Source organism: Akebia trifoliata, chromosome 12 (genome assembly GCF_017979445.1).
Source record: "Akebia trifoliata isolate Shusen 1 chromosome 12, ASM1797944v1, whole genome shotgun sequence".
NCBI classification, from domain to species: domain Eukaryota; kingdom Viridiplantae; phylum Streptophyta; class Magnoliopsida; order Ranunculales; family Lardizabalaceae; genus Akebia; species Akebia trifoliata.
The window spans coordinates 582,474-607,035 of NC_141386.1; the positions used below are offsets into that span (position 1 = coordinate 582,474).

General features: G+C 35.0%; 2 protein-coding genes across 2 annotated transcripts; one reads left to right on the forward strand and one right to left on the reverse strand.

Moving 5' to 3' along the window:
• Positions 1 to 1,866: 1,866 nt before the first annotated feature.
• LOC147388445 (uncharacterized) lies at positions 1,867 to 2,449 on the reverse strand. Its single transcript, XM_086419903.1, has one exon. It carries the CDS (start codon positions 2,316 to 2,318, stop codon positions 1,953 to 1,955), a length of 366 nt encoding a protein of 121 aa, XP_086276029.1. The 5' UTR covers positions 2,319 to 2,449; the 3' UTR covers positions 1,867 to 1,952.
• Positions 2,450 to 6,437: 3,988 nt separating this feature from the next.
• On the forward strand, positions 6,438 to 23,677 carry TRFL6 (TRF-like 6). The gene is made up of 9 exons (XM_086419282.1): positions 6,438 to 6,773; positions 7,130 to 7,290; positions 9,773 to 9,947; positions 10,590 to 10,648; positions 12,067 to 13,056; positions 13,749 to 13,886; positions 14,531 to 14,821; positions 14,985 to 15,041; positions 23,456 to 23,677. Exons 2-9 carry the CDS (start codon positions 7,162 to 7,164, stop codon positions 23,621 to 23,623), a joined length of 2,007 nt encoding a protein of 668 aa, XP_086275408.1. The 5' UTR covers positions 6,438 to 6,773; positions 7,130 to 7,161; the 3' UTR covers positions 23,624 to 23,677.
• Positions 23,678 to 24,562: the final 885 nt, after the last annotated feature.

Genomic DNA, 24,562 nt, shown 5'->3' on the forward strand with positions numbered 1-24,562 from the left:
GAAAAAATGTTGTGCTATTTATCAGAATTTGGTAATTACGACTGTATTTTGATGAAATGACTTGCTTCTTAATACACATAATGGATTTCAATAGTTACATAATAATATTAAAAATAAATCATTTAAATTAATACGTTAAGTATGTAGATAAAAAAATTTAACAAAATTTCGGCACCTCGAAAAATTGATATAATTTTTTTTTAACCTGATAAAACAAAACCTGCATATGAAATAAACACTATTTCAATCCATCATCAAGTGTAACATCACTCAAATAAACTCATAAAAAGGTATTTATTTGTTTAAACCAAATATTGGTAGTTCATATCAGTTTTTGATAAGTGGACCAACAAAAAAGAACATTTGTTCATCACTCAAACTAAAATAAGCCACCAAATTTCATATTTTTATCAATCAAATAAAAAATTCAGATCTTTTTTCATCAATCAAACAACTATAATCAACCACCAAATTTCAGAAATTTCTGATTTATTCATCCATTAAACTAAAACAAACTAACAAATTACAGATTTCATACACACACAAAAACTAAAATAAACCAACAAATATAATATTTGTTTATTAATCGAGCAAAAAATTTAGATTTTCTTGATCAATCAAACAACTATAACCAACCACCAAATTTCAGAAATTTCTTATTTATTCATCCATTAAACTAACAGATTTCAGATTTCATACACAAAAAAAATTAATAATAATAATAAACTACTAAATATCAGATTTTTTCATCAATTTATAAACCCACAAGGTTTGGTCAACCAAAAACCCGTGAAAATTTCAGATTTATTCATCAAAAGAACTATATAAATACAAATTTCAGTTTTTTTTTTTTTTTTTCCATCAATTGAACTATAATAAAACCATAAGATTTCAGATTTTTTCATCAATCAAACAACCCACAAGGTTTGATTAACCAAAAACCCATGAAAACTTCAGATTTTCATCAATAAAACTATACAGCAATCAAACTTTAAAACCACATAATTTAAGATTTTTTTCATCAATTTATAAATCCACAAGGTTTGGTCGACTAAAAAACCCATGAAAATTTCAGTTTTTGTCTTCAATAGATCGAAATTGTTGATAGGCTAAAGCGAGATGCGAGATCGGCAATTGAACGGAGTCAACGACGATGGTAGTTGCTGTTGATCAAAGGTTAAACTTGGATGATCACAACGGTTGATGGTTTTAGGGTTTATTGAAAGATGAGTAGGTTTATAAGAACGAGGATATTGTTTGTAATATTTGGATTTCTCGAAGGTTATTTTACCCATTTCACGTGAACCATTTTTACAGTATTTGCTTCTCCCGCAAATGCGTATGTGAAAAGTTCTTGATACCCGCTTGTCCAAATCGTGTTAAAATATGGGAATATTAAATGCTAATTTTTTTATCAAACTATAATCACATTGAAAAATTATTACTAAAAGTGCCAACCAAGTTCTATCTCAATGAGCACAACCATGACTCCCTAACACCAGACCACTTGCATTGTCTAGATTGACCATGTATGTTATCTTATGTTTGATATATCTATTATTACTCCAACTCTAGCTAATGACCAAACGTTGGAGTTCAGCTCATGACATATGTACTACAAAGTCTCTCTACTCCCATATCCAACTGACACTCCCACAACTTCTTCCAAGTATTGTCTTCTTTAACAACCAAGAACAGCTTTGGCTACTCCTTTGAATTAATCTTCCCATTGTGTATCTCACCATCTTTATAACAACTAATCATCTCACTAAGTTTATCCAATGTGCGAAAATGGTGTCTAATTTTCCAAATTCACGTTTTTCTGATTGAATCAAGCTAACAAAGTAACAAATCACAAACATAAGAGAACACAAAAATACAGACATTGTAATAATTAATTAAAACATCACATAATAGATAATTCCTAATTCTAGGAATTTTTAGACACTCTCTCAACTCCTCTTGACAGGGTCAAAGTTGGAGACACCAATGATAGCTCCAATAATTGCACCAAGCACAACTCCTCCAGCTACAATACTAAGCAAGAAGTTCTTAAGAGATGGTGACACCGCGGCCTCGGCCACATCCGGGATCACCAACGAAGCCGTCAAAGCCGCTGCCGTCAATCCCGTGACCGCCTTCTCCTTCAACGATGCCCGAACTTGGAACCTTGCATTGGATTTCGATAAAGTCGGTGCAATTGCCTTTGATGGCTTCATTGGCAATGGGTTAAAGAAGGCGACCGAGCTCGCCGATACCCTCTTATGGGTTGAAGAAGTTAATGGCATTGCCATTGAAACTGCTGAAGTGGTTGCCATTGCACTATGTCTTACTTCCAACAAAGAAGTTGTGATTTCTATTGATGTTTGTGAGGATTTCTTCTTGTTGTTGTGATGATAGTAGGGAGAGGAGGCTTAGATAGAAAGAGATAATGAAGAGGATGGAGTGAGAGGTGGAGATTTCAGATTTCAGATGCCATGTCATCTCCTTTTGTCTTAGGTGGATGGCTCTCTACCTATTATTGGGGGATAAGGTTATCTAAATAAAGTTCATGAAATTGGTCTCATGTAATGCCATGTCAGATTGATGGTGTTGGTTAGATAAAGGGATATAAATTGTTTGCATAATTTAGATATGCCCCTTTTGATTTTGGTGGATATTTGAAATACCCTTGACTGTCAAATTCTATGATAAATTAATAAAATGACCAAAACACCCTTATCTTCGTCAAAAATAAAATAAAATTTGAACATGTGGTTTCAATGGAAAGACAATTAGTTACTCAATTTTCTAAACTCTTTCACTTTCTAAATTAATGAGATGAAAATAAATTGACTTACCAAATAAATCAAGGGTTGAAGATCTTGTTGAAGATGATGGATATTTTGTTTTCCCTAAATCAAAAGCTTTTGGAAAGAGTTTGAAAATAAGGGTATTTTGATCATTTTAAATAGTCTCTAGTAGAATACCAAGGTCAAGAGGGCTGCATCACTAGTTTGAAAACTCCCAACGATCTACCAAGTATTTATCTATGGAACTGTTGGTTAAAATCATGGGAAAATTATGTAATAATCCTCGTGTTTGACTTTTCATTGAATTTAATCCTTAACTTTTTTAGCTAATCAAAATAGTCCATGTAGTAAATCCATTTTTTTTTTCAAAACAGCCTCCTAAACAATTTCTCATGATTGAAATATTGAAATTGTCCTAACCATTCAAACTCGTCAATTTTTTTCCAAAAAAATTGGATCTTTGGCATCCCGATCGAGATTTGGAGACTACATTCCAATGAAAAGGATTTGAGAAGGAAGAAGAAGTCGTTTTTAAGTATTTTAAAGACGTATGTAAAAAATTAGGATTTTTCAATTGTTTTGTTTCTTTTTTGATGAAAATCAACAAAGGATGGTTCTTTTGAGTTGAAATCATTTACACAAGTTGTTATGTCAAATTTTAAGTCAATCTTTCCACACATTTTAATTGGAAAAACTCGAAAAAATGAAAATGGGTGGGTTTTATAGCTCTGAGGTTGAGAAATTTTATTTTTTGAGTTCAATATTTTTATTGCTGAGGTCGATATTTAAAAAAAATTATTATTGAAGTCGACAATACTTAAAGAAAAATGTTGCCATCGACAATAAAAATATTGAACTCAAAAATAAAAAGATCGACTTAAAACTTGACATAACGACTTGTGTAAATGATTTTAAACCAAAAAAACCATCCTTAATCGATTTTCATCGAAAAATCCAGCAAAACAATTGAAAAATCCTAATTTTTTTTATATAAATCTTCAAAATGCTTTAACCCCCTTTCTCTCTAAAAATGACTTCTTCTTTCTAAAAATCCTTTTTCATCATAATGGAGTCTCCAAAACTCAATTGGGATGTTAAAAATCTAAATTTCTTAGACGAAAATAACAAGTTTAAATGATTAGGGCAATTTCAATATTTCAATCGTGATAAATATCTAGAATGGGGTTCATAAACTATTTTGTTACATGTGCATAGGCTGCAACATGGTCGTGCTAGCATGAACTCAACCTGATTGATGGGTGAGCTTGGGTTAGAATATCTCAACCTGATTTCAATCCAGGTTAAGGGTACAAGTAACCTGACTCACATTTTCTCACGATTGAATGCCCTAACTGCTTGAAGTCATCGTTTTCATAATAAAAAAAATTGGATTTTTGGTATCCCAATCAATTTTCAGATACTGCATTCCATCGGAAAGGATTTAAGGAAGAAATGCCATTTTCAATAATTTTTTCAAATATTTTGAAGATGTATGTAAAAATTAGAATTCTTTTACATTTTTTTCTTAGTTTTTGGACGAAATTTGACTAAGAATGGTTCTTTTGGGTTGAAATCATCTAAATAAGTTGTTGTCTCAAATTTTTAGTCGATCTTTCCATGTATTTTAATCGAAAAAATTTCGAAAATAAAAAATAGGTGGATTTTGCCAGAGTTCACCATTTTATGTATTGTCGAGTTCAACAATAAATAAATAAAAAACAAGTTCAACAATAAATAAAAAAATGTTGTACTCAACAATAAATAGTGGTGAGTTTGACAATAAAAGTTATGAACTTGATAATAAATAAAGAAAGTGTCGAGTTCGACGATAAATAAAAAGAGGTGAACTTAACAATAAATAAAAAATGGGGAGTATACCAATAATAAAGGACCATTAAGAAATAAAAAGTTTACTAAATGTTCTATCAAGTTACTGTGCAAAACTCATGGACTAATTAAAAAGAAATCCCTTCGCCAAGGCCCTTTAAGTAATTTTTCCTTAAAAAAAATGGATAATCCTGTTTGTAAACACAAGATCTAGAAATGCACATGTGACACTCATGTTCTTCTCCTAGTCAATGAAAGTGGACTTAGGTTTGGAGTTTTGTCATCGTAGTGAAAATCATACACTATCTTTAGATAATTCTAAAATTTCAAGGGGTTAGCCAGAAAATTTGCATTCCCAAGGGCGGAGCTAGTAAGGATACAATGGGGGCAAATGCCACCACACAATTTTGAGATACCATGCATTTTCAACTGATTACATGTCTCATTTGCCCCTACCCTCTCACTTGCCTCGAGCTTTTGCCCCCTTCCCCTTGGAGTTTTTGAATATTACATTGTCTCCTGACTTGGCCTTTTCTCATAGACTAATTGAAAATGACCTAAATATCATTTTCTTCAACTTCAAACTAAAAAGCTCTAAATTTTTCTCTAGAACCATTCATCTTCAAGCTCTTTAATTGTTTCATTAACTATAGTTTACCCCTACTACAAGAAAATCTTGGCTCTTGATCCTATACATTTCTCGAAGAAAAATCCTTTCCTTAATAAAATAGTGAGGAAAAGGCTTTACTAAGCCTCATCCACCATCAAAAAGTAGGGATGCAACTTAGTTCGGTTTAAATCGAGAATTGAACCAAATCGATAGCTTTGGGGTGGTTTGAAACAAGTTGCGATTCGGTTCCAAGTTAGGAAAATGAAGAACCGATCAATTTTGTTTGGTTCTCGGATCAAGCTTGTACAAAACCGAACCCAACCAAGAATCGAACCCCTATACATTAAATAAATATATATGTAAATAATAATTATTATGAATTATTTTAGAAATTAGGACATAGATTAGTATTTTTCGTAGATAAACTAATGACTTTTTATGAATAGATTAGTAATTATTGTATGAAATTTTATGTTTATTTTTTCATTAAAAAAAATTACTTACAGTTTATAGAATATTAGCAATTCGTAGAACTGAATCAAACTAAATCGATTTTAGTTCGATTTGAGTTGATTTGATTCCAATGGAATTTGGTTTAGTTCTGGTTCTTATTTACTGGAACCGACCTATGTTAGTTCGTTTCCAATTTGACCTCAAATCGAACCAAATTGAACCAAGTTGCACCCTATCAAAAAGACCTTGAGATGCGTAAAACAAGACCTCAAGATTTGTTGCAAATCTTGATTACTTGTTTTACAAATCTCAAGGCCTTTTTTAAACAATGGATGAGGCTTAATAAGGCCTCTTTTTCTCACTATCTTAGTAAGGCTAGTCTGACTCTTGCCCGAATATGGATTCTTCACTCCACTAAGCTACTAGTCTACGACCCATTTTTAGACAGCTTTACGTGCTCAAGGTACATTAAAAGCAACATCGATTTACACATTGCTGACGTAGAGGCTCACACAGAATCATAGATTTTTTTACACTCGTATCTTGATGAAAAGCATCTATGGATCTGTACACATCCACGTCTCAAATGTGTGAATCAATGTCAATTTGAATGTCACTTTAGCATTTTCCTTTCTGGCAAGAAAGCCACACGGGGAAAATTTTTTCCGGACTTCACAATCACATTTCAAATCCACTTCACAGAATATTTCGCGTCCGGACTGTATCATAGCAAGCAATACTTGAGGCTTGAGTCCAGTAGAGGGAGATTAAAAAGTTCATTTTTTGGGTACCTTTCCCTCATTTTCTTTACTTCGAGAAGTTTCTCTGTCGCTCTCCATTTGAAAACTTGAAAATTCTGGTTCAATTACACTCCCAAGATCTTGAAATTGTCGTTTTCGATCGACTTATTTGCTTCGAATCATTTCTTTTCGATTCGATTCCACCGTTTTTTTTTTTTTTTTTTTTAAAGCAGAGAATTCGGTTCGGGACTGTTCTTTTTCCAGTTAATTTCGTTCTTCAGTCTCTGATCTACTTCTATTGGAAAAAGTGTTGAATGGTGGATTGAATTGCTGATTTGTTTTAGACCTATGGTGAGTTTAATCGAGCGTTTGATCTCTATTTCTCTCCCAATCTTTTTTTTTTTCTTTTACTTATTTAAATTCGAATTTGGAGAAATTTTAGTTTTTGAGATTATTGAACTCAAAGTTGAAGTATTTAGAGTGATTTAGTTGTGGATAGTGTAAAGTAGGAAAATTAGGGTTTAAATTTTTTTTGATGATAATAGCTACTCTTACGCATGTTTGATGTCTTAGGGCTTGTTTGGTTCGATATTATTTTCCTCACAAAAAACAACCTTTTAAAAATATATTTTTGGCGCGAAATACATGAAATTTGTTGTTTTTAATTTTTTTTAATTTCCTAAGATAAAAAAAATTTACTTTTTCAGAGTCGACTTGAGTTGTATGCGGTGAATTTTCTATGGAAACACTGGCCAGAGTAGAGGAAAATGATGAACAGCGAGTCGGGGAGAGTTCAGATGCAAGAAATAGTTCTTCTCCATCTTCACCGAAGACGATTGCCAATCCTGTTGTTTACAAACTTGTTCGGGTAGCTTTTCTTGCTATATATATATGTTGTTGTTGTTTAGAAATAGATTTGAAATTCTGCTTTGAACTTGACAAAGAAAACTAAGAAAGATTCACTTTTGTTCTGCTTCGCAAATACAACTGTAAATGAAGAACTCGCTAAAGTGTGGACTTGAGAAATATGAAACAACATCTAAAATTTATCCCATCTCTTTCAAATATCGATTAATGTGGTTGGTTATACTTCATTCTGGGAGCCTAGGATAAAATACTTTCTAGGTCAAGGTGCCAAATTGGTTATTTGTTAGTGTTTGTGAGTGTTAATACTATGAACTAGGGATAAAAATCAATGTGGTGATGCCCTAAATCTACTATCTTTTTCTACATTTTTTTTGGTTTATCTGTGAAATCAACCCATCCAAACCCTTCTTAGTCCACAAGAAACCATCAAATCCTCCTAAACCATCAAGAATCCTCCAACCCCATCAGGAACCATAAAACTCTATTTCTTGATTTTCAAGAAATCTTGAATTCTTGATTGTCTTGAACTCAACCCTTAATCCTTGACCTACAAACCTCTATCCTTAATCCTATAAACCTAAATCCCTGACCATAATTGCAAAATGTTGTAATTGCAACCCAAATCCTTTTGGGTTTACCCTAACCTTTAACCCCATCGAAGTCCAAATCCTTAATCCAAATCCCAAATCGGATTTCCTATCCCCGTATTCATCTTCCCTCACTGTCTTGCATCAACCCCGTATCACTCTTATAATGATCATGAAAGGAAAAAGACAAAAAAAAAAAAAGCATCATTATAGGGCTAAGCATAGTCAAAGAATCTGCTTGCTAGAGCGGAATGATATAGAAATAACATGCAAAACATCACTTTTACTCCCTTCACATGAATTTTGTTGGGTTCTTAAGTTCCTTGAGAAATTAGACTTGCTGCCTTTAAGATTTTAGGTCAAGGAGATTGCTTTTGGACAGTGTGTTCTTTACGTAAATAGTTTACAGCTAGAAGAAAATATTAGGAGAGAATGCGAGAAATACTGATTGTGAAACAAAAGTGCATCATTTTGAGTGTTGTCTTTGGATGTGAACACATTGAGGTATTACATATAGCTGAGAACCACAGGATGCTTCACCTGTATCTGACATAAAATGTGCTGATATGCACCCCTATGCACAATGTTTCTTTCATTGGAAAGATGATCAAATATTGTTTATAATGCAATCTAAATTGGGACTATTAAGCCCTTTGATAAAATATTTTGCTTTTTCTTTGGTGGGAAATAATGTTTCCTGCTGCAAAACTTTTTTTTTTTGGGCTGCTGCAACTGTCTAAGCCTGTTCCTAACAGGATCAATGGCTACAACGTTAAGTCAATGATTAGAGGAGTATTTTACACTTTTACTAAGTTGAAGAAGTTTAAAGACAGGGTTTTGGTAAGTCAAGGAAATTTGAATGTAGGATCTTAATAAGTCAAAGAGGTCACTATTTCACAAGAGTCGTGGGGGTTTATGCCGTTTTGTTTTGGCTGGTGTAATTAATGAAGTAGCATCAGGTGAAATCTGTTAAGAGTGAAGGCAAAATTGATATGGGTTGATTTGGTTGGAACATTTAACAAATTTTCTTGTTGAATTTTGTATGGCTGACTTACATTGTAACTGGCATGGTTTGATACCCTAACGAGTCCCAGCTGCAAATTCAAGACAAAGCCTTATTTAACAGATATGAAAGGTGGATAAGTCTTAGCAATAGGTGGTGAGAAGAAAACTGTAGCGGACAATGCATTGGTTTAACTCTAGAACTGATCAACCACTAATTTGTTTGAATGGTGTGACCTACGGGAGATGGCCCTGGAGTAAAATTTAGATTAGGCATACTCAAGTAAGGAAAGAAGATTGCTTGAGGTATATCTTCTCATGTTGTGGTGTTAATTTCCCTGATATGAGCAAAATGGGGCAAGCACACCTTCTAAGCGACGAGGAAGTGAATAATGTTCTCCAAGTAAAGAATTTCACATATTCATGAAGAAGTAAACTGTGTGGTAGATGAATTTGCAGATTTTATAGATATGAATTTACATATTTTGGTTTTGGTTGTTTAGTGTCATGGTGTAATTATTTCCTTTTCTTGCCCAATCTGTAATCAGTACATCAATGATGTATCATTTACCTCCCAATCTGTAATAGACTTGTAGTTTGGGTTTGGTAAAACCTCAACCCTAGGATCAATACCCTGCTTTCACTGTTAAATCTATAAAGGTAAGACTATTTGGAAAATTTGGTGTTCAATCTTTTTTTAATTTGATAAAAAGTTCCAACACGAAGAACATACAAATGAAGAATGCAACCGAAGTAGTCGATGGAATACTGAGATTTCTTTTTTTCCCAGTTGTTTCTCATTTTTTTATGATGTATGTTTTGCCGTATATAGGCACTTGTAATAGTGTTTTTCCTCTGCAATTCACAATGGTTTCTTCATTGCCTTTTTTTTAGGTTGAAGGCGATGGGAGACTAGTGCCTGCTACCGATGATGAAGTTATGGAGGTTGAGGAATTGCTTGAAGATGACAAGAATGAACGGCCTTTAGTTGCAGATACCAGGCAGATTGAAGGATGCATATCAAATGAAAAGGTTTCCTTTATGAAGGCTAATTTTGAGGGTTCAGAAGGTTGCCTTTCATGCTTGTATATCTAGTTTTTATGTTTTTGTGGATGTGTTTTATATGCTGTTTGACTGTCTTAATTTTTCCTAGTGACTGAAGGCTATATTGTTTATTGACTTGGAGCACTATGATCATTTATTTTTATTTGATTTGCAACTACGGGATGGCACATGTGTACTGTGGAAGGTTAAGGTTGAGAGGATGGATGATTATGGGGAGAACTTAGGGTGGGGGATTGAGTTGTGGAGTCTCAGATTTGTTGGGGTGGTGGTGGGGACTGATTTGTTGGCTTAGGGATGTGCCTGGTTATGGACCATTTATTTTGAATAACAGATGTTTAATACGCAATTCAATGTATACGGCAGGTAAATATAATTTAGGGTATTTTTGCAAAGATAGGGTTAAGGTGCAATCGACTTGATACCTATTGAGTTGCCATTATAGTAGTAATAGAAAACCAAGTTGCCCACTTAGGTAGCTTTCCCATTATTAATGTTTCAAGATTTAAATTTTATGGAGAATATCTTCTTCCATTTAGAGATTTTCTTATTACTTCTGCTTCTAGTTGATTCTGAAATGTTTTTCTCTGCCATCTTGAGTGCCTGTTTGTACATAAATGTCCACATCTTAATAAGCTATATATGCCAGGGTTTTCACAATCTGAGAATACAGAAGCGGAAGAAGAAAAGTTAAATGCTCGCCTTGAGGTGCTCACTGAAGTTCTTCTTTGCTTTCCAGTTTCCATGCATCTTATTATTTTATATTATTGTTGTATTATAAGTTTATAAGTTGTCAATTATGGTCGTTAGCTATTCTTTTGGTCAACTATGTTCATGGGATTATAAAACTAATGCTGATTATCAATGACAAATATATAGCATTGACCATTCTTAATTGGCATTTTAATTCAATTATTTTTGCCTTTGCCCTTTGCGCATGGAGAGTAACTTCTGATATGTCAACATGTTCTTATGGCCATTATTTACTTTTAAATTCATTCTGACATGTGCCAAGTAACTTGTATGATGGTGTTCCTTATTCAGTAATTAATTGTGTATGTATTTTTCAACTGTAAGCAGCTGGTATATATATATTTTTGATAGGTAAATGCAACTTATATTAAATGTGGTCGAGGAGATCAACCAAAAGAGTACAAAAGAGAGGAAATGGACCAGCCCAAATGTCTAGGACAATCTACATACCCAATCCCGTCTCCCCACGAAGTCTTCAAAGAAGGCTCCTTTACTCTGCAAAAATTTTACACCAAGAAAAGAGAAAACCTTTAATGGATTCAAAAATGTCCTCTTAAGGATACTTCTAACCTGTCAAAAACTTGGCGATTTCTTTCTTTCCACACCCCCAACAAACTGCGGATGGGATGATGAGCTACAAAATTAGTTCCATGCTTGGCCAAATTCGAAAAGGGACTTCACTGAACGAGGGAGGCAACCCCCAACACCAAATAAACCCCAGAAGTAGTTCCATATCTCTGAAGCCCATGCACAATGTAATAAAAGATGACTAGCTGATTCCCCATCCCTTTTACACATAACGCAAAAGTTCTTAGAGCAAAAGCCCCTTCAAATCAATCTGTCCATGGTGAGGATGCCGTCCCAAGCCGCAGACCAACTACATAAAACATTTGAGTTTATCTTGCAGAATCTTGCTTTGAAAAACTGACCAAAGTTGATCTAGAACTCTTGTTAAATATTCGGAATATAATTCTTTTATTTTCTTAAATAATCTTGAATAATCTTGATTTGAAGGACTGACCAAAGTCTATTAAGAATTCTCCCAAATTTTTGAGATAGGGCTTTAATGATGATGATGATGAATCAAATTCCAACCCAAGAATCCATTCCCCCCACATTCTGCATGTTTATTGCCAGAGAACCAAGAGAAGCAACTCCCTTTATGATATCTTCTGAGGCGGTGCATGATCACACTGCCTCAGTGTGGTCTATGTTTTGATTTCCTTTGTTCAGTATATAGCCCATTCATTAAGCTGTAGATTTTCAATCTTACTTTCACATTTCTTCATTTTGTACGTTTGGATTTATTTATTTTTTAATTTCCAATATATTTTATATCTTTCTGAAATCATGCTATTTAAACTCTCTTGTAGTATATCGGGGTGATGTTGCAAAAGGTTAAGCAGGAAGAGAGGCTCCGCTTATCAAGTGGATCTCCTGATCATTCTTCTGATTACATGAATGTAGACAACCAGCATTCTGATCGGCATGCTCAATCTCCAGCTGGCGAATCTAAGCTCCAAACTGAAAATTCTTTGCAGGAAACCGTTCCTTCACTCTCACCCCGAATAAGTGAAAGCTGTACTAATCAATTGGGTAGTGGTGAGACATGCTTTAAACCTACAGATGGACTTGTAATTAGTGGGTCTTCAACTACTGCTTCTTGCAGCAGTTCCATGCCCGATTTTTCTAAGATAAAGGGGGAAATATGTTTGGATAAGCTATCAATAAAAGAACTTCACGAGACTTTCAAAGCGACATTTGGGCGAGAAACTTCAGTCAAGGACAAGTTGTGGCTTAAAAGGAGGATCACAATGGGGCTTACTAATTCGTGCGATGTTTCAACCACAAGTTTTATAATTAAAGATAATGTTTTGGTTACGAAGAAAGAGAGAGAGACTCACTTTAAGATGGGAAGCAGTAAGATTGCCGGTCAAATCAATGAAACAATGAATGATGGCTGCAAAGACTCACCAACCAGCCCCACTAACCAAATGGGAGATCGCCATGTGGTAGCTGGAAAAAGCTTGAGAAAGACTAAAGCAGAATATGAACGTAAAAGTGAAGATCTTCACACAGAAGAGACAGCAGCAAAAAGAGTTCGAAAGCCCACAAAGCGATATATTGAAGAACTTTCAGAATCTGACGCCAGGGAATGCAGTGGGAGGTTGGTGTCATCTGCTAACAATTCTGGCCAAGGTCAGTCCTCTCCAAAGTCGCGTGTCAGGCCTTCTAATAACGTTGGTTCTGATGGTATTGCTCTGGTCACAAGACAGGATTCTCTCGGAGGATCTGGTGTTCAGGTCCCGTTTGTTTCTAGGGTGCGAAGAAGTCGCCCTAGGAAAAATTTTATGGCCCTTATGGTATGTGCAATCATCATCTACTGAGCTTTTTATATTTGACGTTAGTTTGGGTTATCCTGTTTGTAGTAGCTGCTTTTTTAGCGAAAAAATATCTGTTAATCAAAATTAATGCTATTATAATCCATGTAACTCTTCATGCTAATATTCATTTCAAAGGAGTGTGAGTGAAGGTCCACCGCATAAACTTGGCTTATAGTGTAACTGGATTCACACTGTTTTCATTGAAGTTTGTAGTTAGATGGGGAGTTAGTGATGAAAGGACCTCTTGTACCTTTTTTTACCCTTTCCTCTTCTCCTTTTACTCCCCTGTTGCGAGTCAGCTGAACTTCTCTCTTATAGGCTAATTTGCAATATTTTTGTTTTCTTGAATAAAATCTCTATTTATTTAAGAAAATAATTGGTGGTGGAAGATTTATTTCTGGACATCTAGTATGCTAATACAAATTTACTTTATCTTTTGAGGGTCTTGTTAATATGTGCCCTTAGGGCACACGTTAAAGTGCAATAAATACACTTTGGAAATTGGATTTTGTACCGAAAATGACCTTGATTTTTTTTTATATAACCAAAATACCCTCAGATTCCAATTTCCATAAGTATATTTATTGCTCACACATTAACAAAATCCATCTTTTGATATGTAAAAGGAATCGATTGATAAACTAAAACGTTCCCTATTTTGGAACTGGCAGAAATACCATCCCGGTGGCATGGGCATGGCAGCCAAACTTGTCAAGAAAGCTCTTGGCGTTCGTGTTTCTAGACCAGACAGTGAAATTAGAGGCAAAAATTGGAAAGCTAGACTCGCTCCTGAAGGATTTCAACAGTTGGTAAGATAAATTTCTAGCAGCTATGAATATACTTCTGTTTATTTTCAACGTATAACTCACCAATTGAAAGGGCTTTTTTGGGAAAAGTTCTACTGCAACTGTAGGGACATTCTGGCTATGAGTGTATGGAATTTTGCATTTTACATGGAATGAGGGAACTGAGACTAATTAATTTATATTTTTCTCGTATTGCTTCTCTGTTGGAATTTATGCCAGTTGGTGGATGGGCATGTCTATTCTATGGTTCCATATTCTCTCAATCCCTTCATAATTGCTTGAGTCTTGACACCCCACTTTGTTGTGTGTATCTTGAATTGTCTAGCTATTCAATGATGAATATCCTATTTTACTGAAAGAGCTAAATCTTCTCCTCATTGGTTAGTCTAATCTTGGTCACCATTCCATCTCATGTTTCTGAGTACCAGAGTTCACATTTGGTACTTTTTTGGGAAGTGTGATGACCATTCAAGTTGAGCACAAACACCATTGGACAATCAACAATGTTCCTAGATAATTTATGCATCTATCCCCATGTATTGACAGCTCTAAAAAGATGCAATATGTAGTGGTCCCAATATATAGTGTATTAAATTTAGAATCTGATTGCACTCAATGGGCTCTAATGGAGTTCTTTTCCTTTACAGGTGGTTGCTGAAACAGAAAAGGAGAAGTGGAATGTAGTAACTTGCATGGGTGAGCAGCAGCAATGTGTGGAGCCGGATAATCAAGCTTTGTCTGGAGATAATTCAGATAGTAATGTAACAACTGTTCCAACGGCAAAAGGTGGGACTAGAAGGAAGCATCATCGAGCATGGACTCTTTGTGAGGTTATCAAGCTAGTTGAGGGGGTGTCTAGGTATGGAGCTGGAAGGTGGTCTGAGATTAAGCGGGTTGCCTTCGCATCCTATGCTTACCGCACCTCTGTTGATCTCAAGGTATATGTGCCAAAAATTGAGTGTTGAAACTTTGATTTGTGAAATCAACTCCTAGTCCTTTGACAATCGTGCATAGATATCGCGGAAGATTAATACGAAAGGCTAGGTAATTGCTTTTGAAGGTTATAAAGTCAATGTTAATAACAGACAGTGAATTTTGTAGGATAAGTGGAGGAATCTGCTGAGAGCTAGCTTTGCACAAGCACCAATGGACATGGGGGTGAGTGTCCTTGCTTGTTTGTTTTTCAATGCTTCACTTAGGCCATGGAATGAGTAGGCATAATGAAGATAGTGAGCTTTTAGATTTTTTTATTGGACAAGAGGAGAGCTTGTTACTAGTTAAGTCTTTTAAAAGATAACATGTCTTTGTTGGGTATTTTAATTTTGTTTTGCATTTGGTGTATTCTACCTGAATGTGGCAAAGAATTGAATTGGAAATAAGGCATCTGCATTGAAATAACATGGCATATATATATATATATATATTTTATAAGCCAAAAATTTTTTAAGTAAAAAAGAAAGGTCGGGCAAGGTGACCAACAAAACAACAACCGATTACAAAGTGGTTAATGTAATTGGAGATTACAAACCTGATCCCACTTAACTACAAAATCGTCAAGATCAAAAGCTTTGGACCAATAGAAGAAAGGACCCAATACTGACAAGATTACCGCTTGAATATCCGACGATTTAGCTTCAAACACTCTCCTATTACTTTCTTTCCAAATGCCCAACAGATTGTGGAAGGCAAGAACTCCATAGCAGTGTCTTAGTTCCTGTTAAAGCATTACCTTGCATAAGCCATCGTTCAGAGGTGCCTCACTGTGGCTGGGATGCACCCAACGATGCCGAACAGCCCAAAGAAATGATCCCAAACCTGGACAGCAAAAAGGCAATGTAGAAGAAGGTGGTACCTATTGAGTTTATCCCCACATCGGACACAAATTGCCTTGTCTCTCTCCTTGTAAGCTCTTGGGCCTCTCCACTCATTGCCAATTGGTTCTGAGTTGGACCCCCAAATTTATCATGGTATCAGAGCGGGCCTTTCTTTCCTCCACGCCACCTAGTTCATATCTCCACGTGCTTTGGCCCAGTCTGGCCCACACGTGCGGGGGCGTGTTGAGTGTAGTCCGACATCGGACACAAATTGCCTTGTCTCTCTACTTATAAGCTCCTGAGCCTCTCCACTCATTGCCAATTGGTTCTGAGTTGGACCCCCAAAGTTATCAATACCCTGATTCTCATGGTTGAGGAGACACATTGGACAACCGCATAAATATTTTATTCATTACTACACCTGAATTTGTGAACATCCCATATATATCAAAGTCTTACACAAAAATAAAAGAAATTCAATTTCTTGCTAGGTGTTTTAATCCTTAAAAATCTCTATTGATATGCATATTACTAGTACTAAAGGTATTAGATTTTGATTTCAATTTCTATTTTGGTCACCTTGGAAATGAAAATATTTCAACATGTGTGAAATCAATTCAATTCAATGAAATGATGGAAATGCTGAGGAAATTTTCATTAAAAGTGTAGGAAATGATAAAACAAACAAGAAAACACACTCATAAGCCATCAAACTACAATAAACAATAATATGGATTTTGAAAATGAAGATCAGTAGCGTGTCACTACACATTAGTTTAAATATCTTTCTAACATCTAAAACAACTATATGCTTTAGGAAAACGAGAATAATACTGTCACATTACAATTGTTGTCTCCTTTGCATGAGTGATGGGGAATCTGTTGATCATTTATTAATCCATTGCTCTTTTTCGTATAATATCTGGTCGACTTTTCTTGGTCTTTTCCGTTTTAACTGGGTCCTTCCTCGAAAGTTCTCCTCGTTGTTAATAGAATGGACCAGTAACGCTTTCCACACCAGGAAAAAGATTCTATGGGCTTTGCTTCCCTCGGCTATCGCTTAGGGGATTTGGAATGAGAGAAACAACAGAGTGTTCAATAATAAGAGTAGTAGCTCTCATACAAGTTTCTTGGAGATCGTGGGTTTGTTATACCTTTGGTCAAAGCAGAACATAGAGTTCGCGGGAACTACATTTGACGATTTTGTTTTTAGATGGCACTCCCTTTGTAATTATTAATGTTGTTTTTTTCTTTCTTGCTCTTCCTTGAGGCTTTCTCGGCCTCTTTGTTTCTTGTCTTCCCTTTCTGATCAATATATTATACTTTTCAAAAAAAATACTGTCACATTAACTACAAACTAGTGGATTGCCCGTGCAACGCACATGAGTAAAACTAAAAAAAAGGGAATTAGGTCATTATGAACTAAATTTTTGATGTCCTTATCAGGGGCAATTAAAAGACTGTAATTAATACAATTTTAAGACATACCAAAATAATAAAATTCTTGTACTCTACAAAATTTATAATGTTTGTACATGTGCTACTCATACTTGTATTTGTCTATTCAATAGCTTTTGAATCATGTATTCACTGATGATGTTTAACTCATATTAAAAATTCCGATTATTAATTGAATATTGTTGTGAAGCCACCTGCTACATATGAGTATGAATCAATCACAAATTTGAAAATGGTGTAGTTAGAAAAAAAAATGATTAAAGCAATAATAAAACAAATATATCCAAAAATTTGTAGTGATTACACATGAGAATGAACCTATCACAAACTTTAATTTGTTGTAGTTAGAGCAAAATCCATTAAAGGAACATAACCAATAAATAAATAATAAATTTCAGATTTTTTACCATTTAAAATATATCTAAGAACATACCTTAGTCCTGATTTCATTTAAGGTCTATTGAGAAACCACAATCGATCCCTTTCAACTTCTCATGAACCCTAAAAATTTAAAATATTATTTTAAAATATATTTAAATAAGAACAATGGAAAATATATTAATGTCTTCCTTAAATCCATACCTTGATCTGATTATTTCAGGATTTATAGAACACAATGCCTGCAAAATTCATCAAAAAGAAATAAAATTTATTGGAGGATGACCAATGAAAAACATAAATTAATTGTTATTTCTAAGGGTCTCTAATATATTGAAGTGATATTTTAAAATATATTTAAATAAGAATAATGGAAAAATATATTAATTTATTCCTTAAATCCATACGTTAATCTGATTATTTCAGGATTTATAGAACACAGTGCCTGCGAAATTCATAAAAAAAAAATTATTATTTTTTATATTGCAGAATGACCAATGAAAAACATAAATTAATCGTTATTTCTTAGGGTCTCTAATATATTTAAGTGAGAGCAATGGAGAAATTAAATTTTAATAGTAAGAAAAGGAAGTAAATTGAAGCTTGGAGTTTCAGCTTTGATAGAGAAGAAGAAGAAGAAGACGCTGGAGAATAAAATTTGATTCTTTAGGGTTTCAATAGGGACGTAAAGTTGGGTAGTTGAAGAGTTTTTTTTATATTTTATTTTTGCCTTAAAGATATTAATAAGACATTTTAAGAATGCATTTAAAAAATAATCTTTTCTTAATTTAAACCAACATGATTTGGGGACGTGTGATACGTTTTTCTATTTTTGAAAATTGCATAATAGTAAGGATTTGTTGTAACAATAGTTATCCAAATTGGAGTTGGTTGTCTATGTGGCACCTTTTGTTTGAATTTAAAACACACAGGGTTGCATCCACGACTTGTTTAGGAGCTCTATGTGTTTTAAACACTAATAAAAGCTTGCCACATAGACCATGTTTGTATTCTATAGATACTGACCACTCTAGTAGATCTTACCTCTTTTTGTAATCTCATTAAATATGCAATGTGATTTTAAGGTCGAGTGATACGTTTTTCTATTTTTGAAAATTGCATAATAGTAAAGATTTTTTGTAACAATAGTTATCCAAATTGGTGTTGGTTGTTAAGTGGCACCTTTTGTTTTGAGTTAAAACACATAGGGTTGCATGCACGACTTGTTTAGGAGCCCTATGTGTTTTAAACACTTATAAAAGCTTGCCATGTAGACTATGTTTGTAGTCTATAGATAGTGGACGCTCTAGTAGATCTTACCTCTTTTTGTAATCTCATTAAATATGCAATGTGATTTTAGGGTAGTGGGAGCATTTACCACTTTTTGACTTTACATATCAACATTATTTGTTTTTACTAAAATAGCCTTAAATATACTAACTTTGTATGTTAAGATGGGGGCATTTTTGGAATCTATATTTTGGAACTATCGACTTTTCAACTCAGCCTTCTCTCATTATAATAGTAAGGATATTCTAATCATACATTTTATCTTTTAAATATGTATGAATAATTTCCTAATTCGTCTAACTAATTCGAAAATGATCGTATGTGCATGCTGATGTGAATATATCAGTCGAAGTTTAATATTTTGTCATAATATTTCCACCGAAATACTGCATTTTTATATCTAAAATTTGAATATTTTATGTTGAAATTCACCATTCATGGAAATATTTTGCAAAATGAACAGTGATTTCCACCGAAATATTTACATGAAAAAACTGTCGGTTAAGTTTCATGTCAAAACCTTGTGGAAATGGACATATTTCAGTACATTTTGTGAAATATGTCAAAATTTAACACTATGCTAGTAGGTCAGGGTCAGGGTTGATGTAATGAGTTTGGAGGTATATGCATTAGCTGTTAAATAGAATGACAATTATTAGATTCATGTAGTAGAACCCAATTAGTTGGATAAGTCTTGGATGATGATGATAATCATCTTCTAGATTAGTTACCTGGGTCTTGGTCGGTTTTCAATGCCTTTGGTGGAATTGTAGTGTAGGATTTTCAATGATGTCAATGATATATGTTATTGTTCGTCACATCATTGAATTTGTCTTTTTTTTTAAATGTGTTACAAGATTTGTTCCTACTAGACCGAAACCAGTTCGCGATACGGTACATATTGGGTTCGTGGAATACAACGAACCATATACTAACCAATGTGTGAACCAAACCCTTTCGGTTTGTTGAATTTTTTCATTGGGTTCAGTGAAGCAAATAGTAAAGATACCACCCTTTTTTTTGTTGAGAAATTCAATTATGCCTCCTCATCTTCCTTCTTCATATATAAGGAAGAGAAGAAAATCTTCTATTATGTCTACTTATCAAAAAAAAAAAAAAAAAAAATTTCTATTATGTTTGTAATTTTCTTATTAGAACTGACTGCAAACCGAATTCAAACTGAGTGGATCACTGATCCAGCTAATATAGGTTTAAATTGTGCAAATTGGTGGAACTTTGTTGAAGAAAAGAATGTTGAGTTGAAGAAAGAATACTTCAATTGACTAGATTGGTGGAAATATGTTGCAAGAAAAAGTGTATGGTCAAATGGCTTTAAGAAGGCTATATGTATTACTGTTTCCATTACCTTGTCAATTTCAGGAGGTGTGATAACCTCTCTTGGTTTCTTGAGGGGAATACTATTGTGGAGACATACATTAGGTGGAGATAATTATATTTTACCCCCAATTGTTATTCAAAGCCTTTTCGACATAAACCAACTCTACGTGGAGTCAAATTTTTTATTCTTCAAACATAGCAAAGGCGAGAAGACTGAATCCTTGATTACTATAAGGAAGAATTTTCTTACTTGCAAGGTGATTAGGGAGAGGAGGGGTGATAAAGCTTTTGAGCTGAATGTTTACACTATGGCTTTCTATAAGGCGTGTTGGGAGTTGGTACACTTTCAAAAATGATATTATGGAGATGGAGGAGGATTTTCATGAATAGGTTTATTTGGATTTAGTTCCAGTTGTACCTGTTAGAATGATATAGTTGCACATCTCATGTGGAGACCATTTCGTGCGGTATATAAGGAGAAGGCGACCCTCACCGCTTGACCTTGGTTTTGAGGTTGAGTTAGGCCCATGTACCTTAATATGGTGTTAGAGCGGGCTTTTCTCTTCTCCACGTCACCCAATTCATATCTTTGGCCCAATCCGGCCCACACGTGGAGGGGCGTGTTGAGTTTTGTCATACATCGGACATTCATTGCTTTGTCTCTCTACTTGTGAGCTCCTGGGCCTCTCCACTCATTTGTCAATTGGTTTTGAGTTGGACCCCCAAACTTATCATATTAAGGTCCATGGGCCTAACTCAATCTCAAAACCATGGTGAAGAGATAAGGGTTGCCTTCTCCTTATATACCGTATAGAATGGGCTCCCACGGGGGATGTGAGACTATATCGTTCTAACACCCTCACTCACGTGGGACATCACGTGCAGAGCTAGGGAAACGCTTCCACACATCTAGAAACAGATGAAGCCCATCTCTAATACCATGATAAGTTTGGGGGTCCAACTCAACCAATTGGCAATGAGTGGAGAGGCCCAAGAGCTTATAAGGAGAGATGCAAGGCAATGGGTGTCCGATGTGGGGGTAAACTTAACATGCCGAGACAAGGCAATGGGTGTCCAATGTGGGACTAAACTCAACAATACCTTCTACGCTCTTTTTATTTTTTTATTTATAAATTTCTTCAAAAGATAGGAGGTGTGAAGAAAATTATTGCCAAGGTTCTGGTTAACAAAGGTTTTAAGATTTGATTATTGGATCGTTGCATAGTGCCTTTGTGAGAGGAAGAGATATTTGGACGTTGTTTTGATGTGTAGATGCCAAGATGAGTTGCATGAGTACATGAGTTTTGTGTAATATCCACGTGGAGAAAGTTTATGATCATGAAGCTGGAGTTCTCTAGACTAGGTGATGGAGAGAATGAGATTTGGTAGAAATGAGACTTGTGGATAAGGAGAAGCATTTCTTCACTTTTACTTTTTGTACTGGTTAATGGGGGAGCCAATTGATACTTTCAGGAGTTCCGAAGGGTGGTGGCAAGATAATTTTATACAACTTTCTCTGTTTATTTTGGTGGCATATTTTAAGTGGTTTGACTCACATTGTGGAGGGTATGTTCTTTAAAGGCTTCTCTGCTGGTGGAGGCAATCTTAGTATCTCTCATCTTCAATTAACATATGCTACCATTTTCTTTGTTAGAGATTAGATTATGCATGTTAGATTCCTAGGTTGTCCTTAGTGGCTTTGAGGCAGTCTCTGGCTTTCTTGTCAAACTCACTGCGAGTGAGGTGTATGGTATTGGAGACGTGGATAGCTTGAGCAGAATGACAGAGACCTTGGGTTGAAAGTGGGTATCTCATCTATGATTTGCTTTAGCTTGCCATTGGATGCTTTCTACTGCTTGAAAACTATTTGGGTCCGGTGGTGCGTCGCTTTGAGAGAAGACTCAATACCTGGTAAAGAGGTTTTCTATCCGAGGGAGCTAAGCTCACGTTAGTTGAACACATTTTGGAACTATAGTGAACACATTTTTTCCAGTGGGCCTTGCCAGAAGTCTGGAAGATAGAACAAAAAGGAGTTCAAATATTATGTAGTTGGTTGGGAGAAACTATGCCATGATAAAGAGAAATTTGGGTCTGAGGGTTTTTTAGTTGTTCAGAGCGGTTAATAAAGCTTCACTGAGCAAATGACTGCTGCGTGTTGGAGAGGAGTTAAGCGTCTCTATGGAGGAAGAAAATAACAGTAACTACGATTGTCTGGTTGTGGAATGGGCCAGCTTTCAATCACCTTTGTCCTACCAGTCTGGAGTTTTGGAAACACATTTTTAACTACTCACTGACATCAAGAAAAGGATTAAAGGGGAGAGAGAGTTTGAAAGGATATTTGGTGTGGGGAAGCCTCCCCCCTAATACTACATTCTCTTCTTTGTATAGAACTTGAGATGCTAAGGATGCATGTTTGATAGTGATCAATTCTCGTGGAGTTGGTTTGTAGAAGAAATGGAACCTCCAGGGTCACTTGTTGGCTATTCTTCAGGATCATAGTGTTTTAGTGGATGTGAGGGTAGAAGAGTATTAAATGGGCTTTAGACCCATAGCACGGTTGGTTTGACACTCTGCAAAGCAACTTCTAGGTCGTGGGTTCAACAATTAACTATCTGGGTAAAATCATGTATTTGTAAGATCAGTAGTTGGGGTAATACACCTTTTCTGGTCAAGGTGATTTGGGGTAAGACGCCCCTCCCCCTCAAAAGCATCCTTTTTCATGGGATGGTTCTCAATAAGATCCTTATGATTAATAATCTGATTAGTGACGGAGTTCATCATTCATGTTCGTCTTTTGCTAAATGATGTAGTTTATCCATCATATCTTCCTTTTGTTTGCTGCTTGTGGAACTATATTTTTAGTCCTTTGGGGGTGTCTTGGATATTTTTTTGAATCTCCATTAAATAATCTTATATGTAGGAGAATTAAAGCCTTCAGTAGGTTAGGGCAGTGTTTCTGAAGGTTGTTTCCCAGTAGCTTTTGTTGGGACTGTTTGGAAGGAAAGAAATAAAAGTACTTTTGAGAATGTAGAGAAAGATGTGGAGCTCATCATGGTGTTTTCTCTTGTGTCCTATTTTCTTGCATTCTTTCTTTTGGTACGAAAACTGGAGTGAGGCTGCAGACGCGACCAAAATTAATTTATTTGTTTCCTATTTTCTCTTCATTTTAGTAATATTTCTTCTCAACAGAAAAATCAGCTAATTGGTTATGTTGAGTACTGTTTTTTTGTGTTTGTTCTTCCTTTCCTCCTTTTTTACCCTTAAATCTTATTTTGAAGTAAAACAAAAATGCAGATGAGGAACTCCAGGAAGCACGCATCAATGCCCATCCCCGCACCTATTTTATTACGAGTAAGAGAGCTTGCTGAGAAGCATGCACAAGCTGCACCTGATCCGAGCTCAGGCAAATTTGCTGGTTCTAGTGGAAGAAATGTACTTGAAACAAGGTCTGGCTACCTGTAACTGTACATGCTACAATAAGTTTTGTTTCTAAATAAAAAGCATTATTGTACTGTACTGTAGATTCCTTTGAACTGTTGTTTCTGTTGATGTTCTTATGGGACCACCTTTGCTTTTGGCACTTTGGCCCCAATAATTAGTGGAGGCAGTATATCTACTAGAAGTTGAGGATTATTTGATTATAGTACTAATTATTATTTTTGCATTGTAAGCAAACAAATGAGTTGATATGCAGGCACCAAGTCCCTTAAGCTTTCAATGTCTCCTGCCCCAACCTTCCCATGGTGATGGGGTGGGGATCGCAGGGTAGGATCAGAGGGGTTCAAACCGTGATGATTATCCTCTTAAATCACAATTATCAAATATATACTCCCTTTTTTCAAAAAAGAATTTACTGGTGTAGAATATGGTTGAAGTTGGAGAGAAGATTTCTTAGGACTTCGATTTGGGAGAAATATTTGTTTTTGATGAATGATTCAAGAGAAATGTCACCAATTGGGTGGTTGAGTTGGTCACTGATCTTATTAACTATCTTTGATTTCTACTCTCTTGTGGAAGATCGTATGGATGTGGTGTTAGGATGTTATTTTCTCAATCATCGTTCTCTCATCCCATTTCTATTCATTTTTTCTGTTTCTGCAAATGTTTTCCGAAGGTATTTTTTGTTAGTTTCCTTGGTAAAGCTCTTGAATGCCTAGATCATATACTCTTTCGTGGTCGTTGATTGATTTCAATTATTTCTTTGGCATTTGACCTTTCTTGCTATTTGTTGGCCATTATGGAACGAAAGAAGTATTTGTGCTTTTCTTATGGGAAAAATCTCTCATGGAGTTAACCACCAACATTTTTGGGTTTCTATTCTGTTAGTGTAAGCTATTCAAGGAGTTTTGAAGGGCAATTTTTGAAGATTTGATCTTCAATGGAGAGTTTTTGGTAATAAAA

Coding starts and splice junctions, on each gene's coding strand:
- LOC147388445 (XM_086419903.1), bottom strand. CDS start 2,318: ATGGCAACCACTTCAGCAGTTTCAATGGCAATGCCATTAACTTCTTCA.
- TRFL6 (XM_086419282.1), top strand. CDS start 7,162: ATGGAAACACTGGCCAGAGTAGAGGAAAATGATGAACAGCGAGTCGGG. Junction 9,948..10,589: donor TAATTTTGAGGGTTCAGAAG/GTTGCCTTTCAT, acceptor TATATATGCCAG/GGTTTTCACAATCTGAGAAT. Junction 10,649..12,066: donor AGTTAAATGCTCGCCTTGAG/GTGCTCACTGAA, acceptor ACTCTCTTGTAG/TATATCGGGGTGATGTTGCA.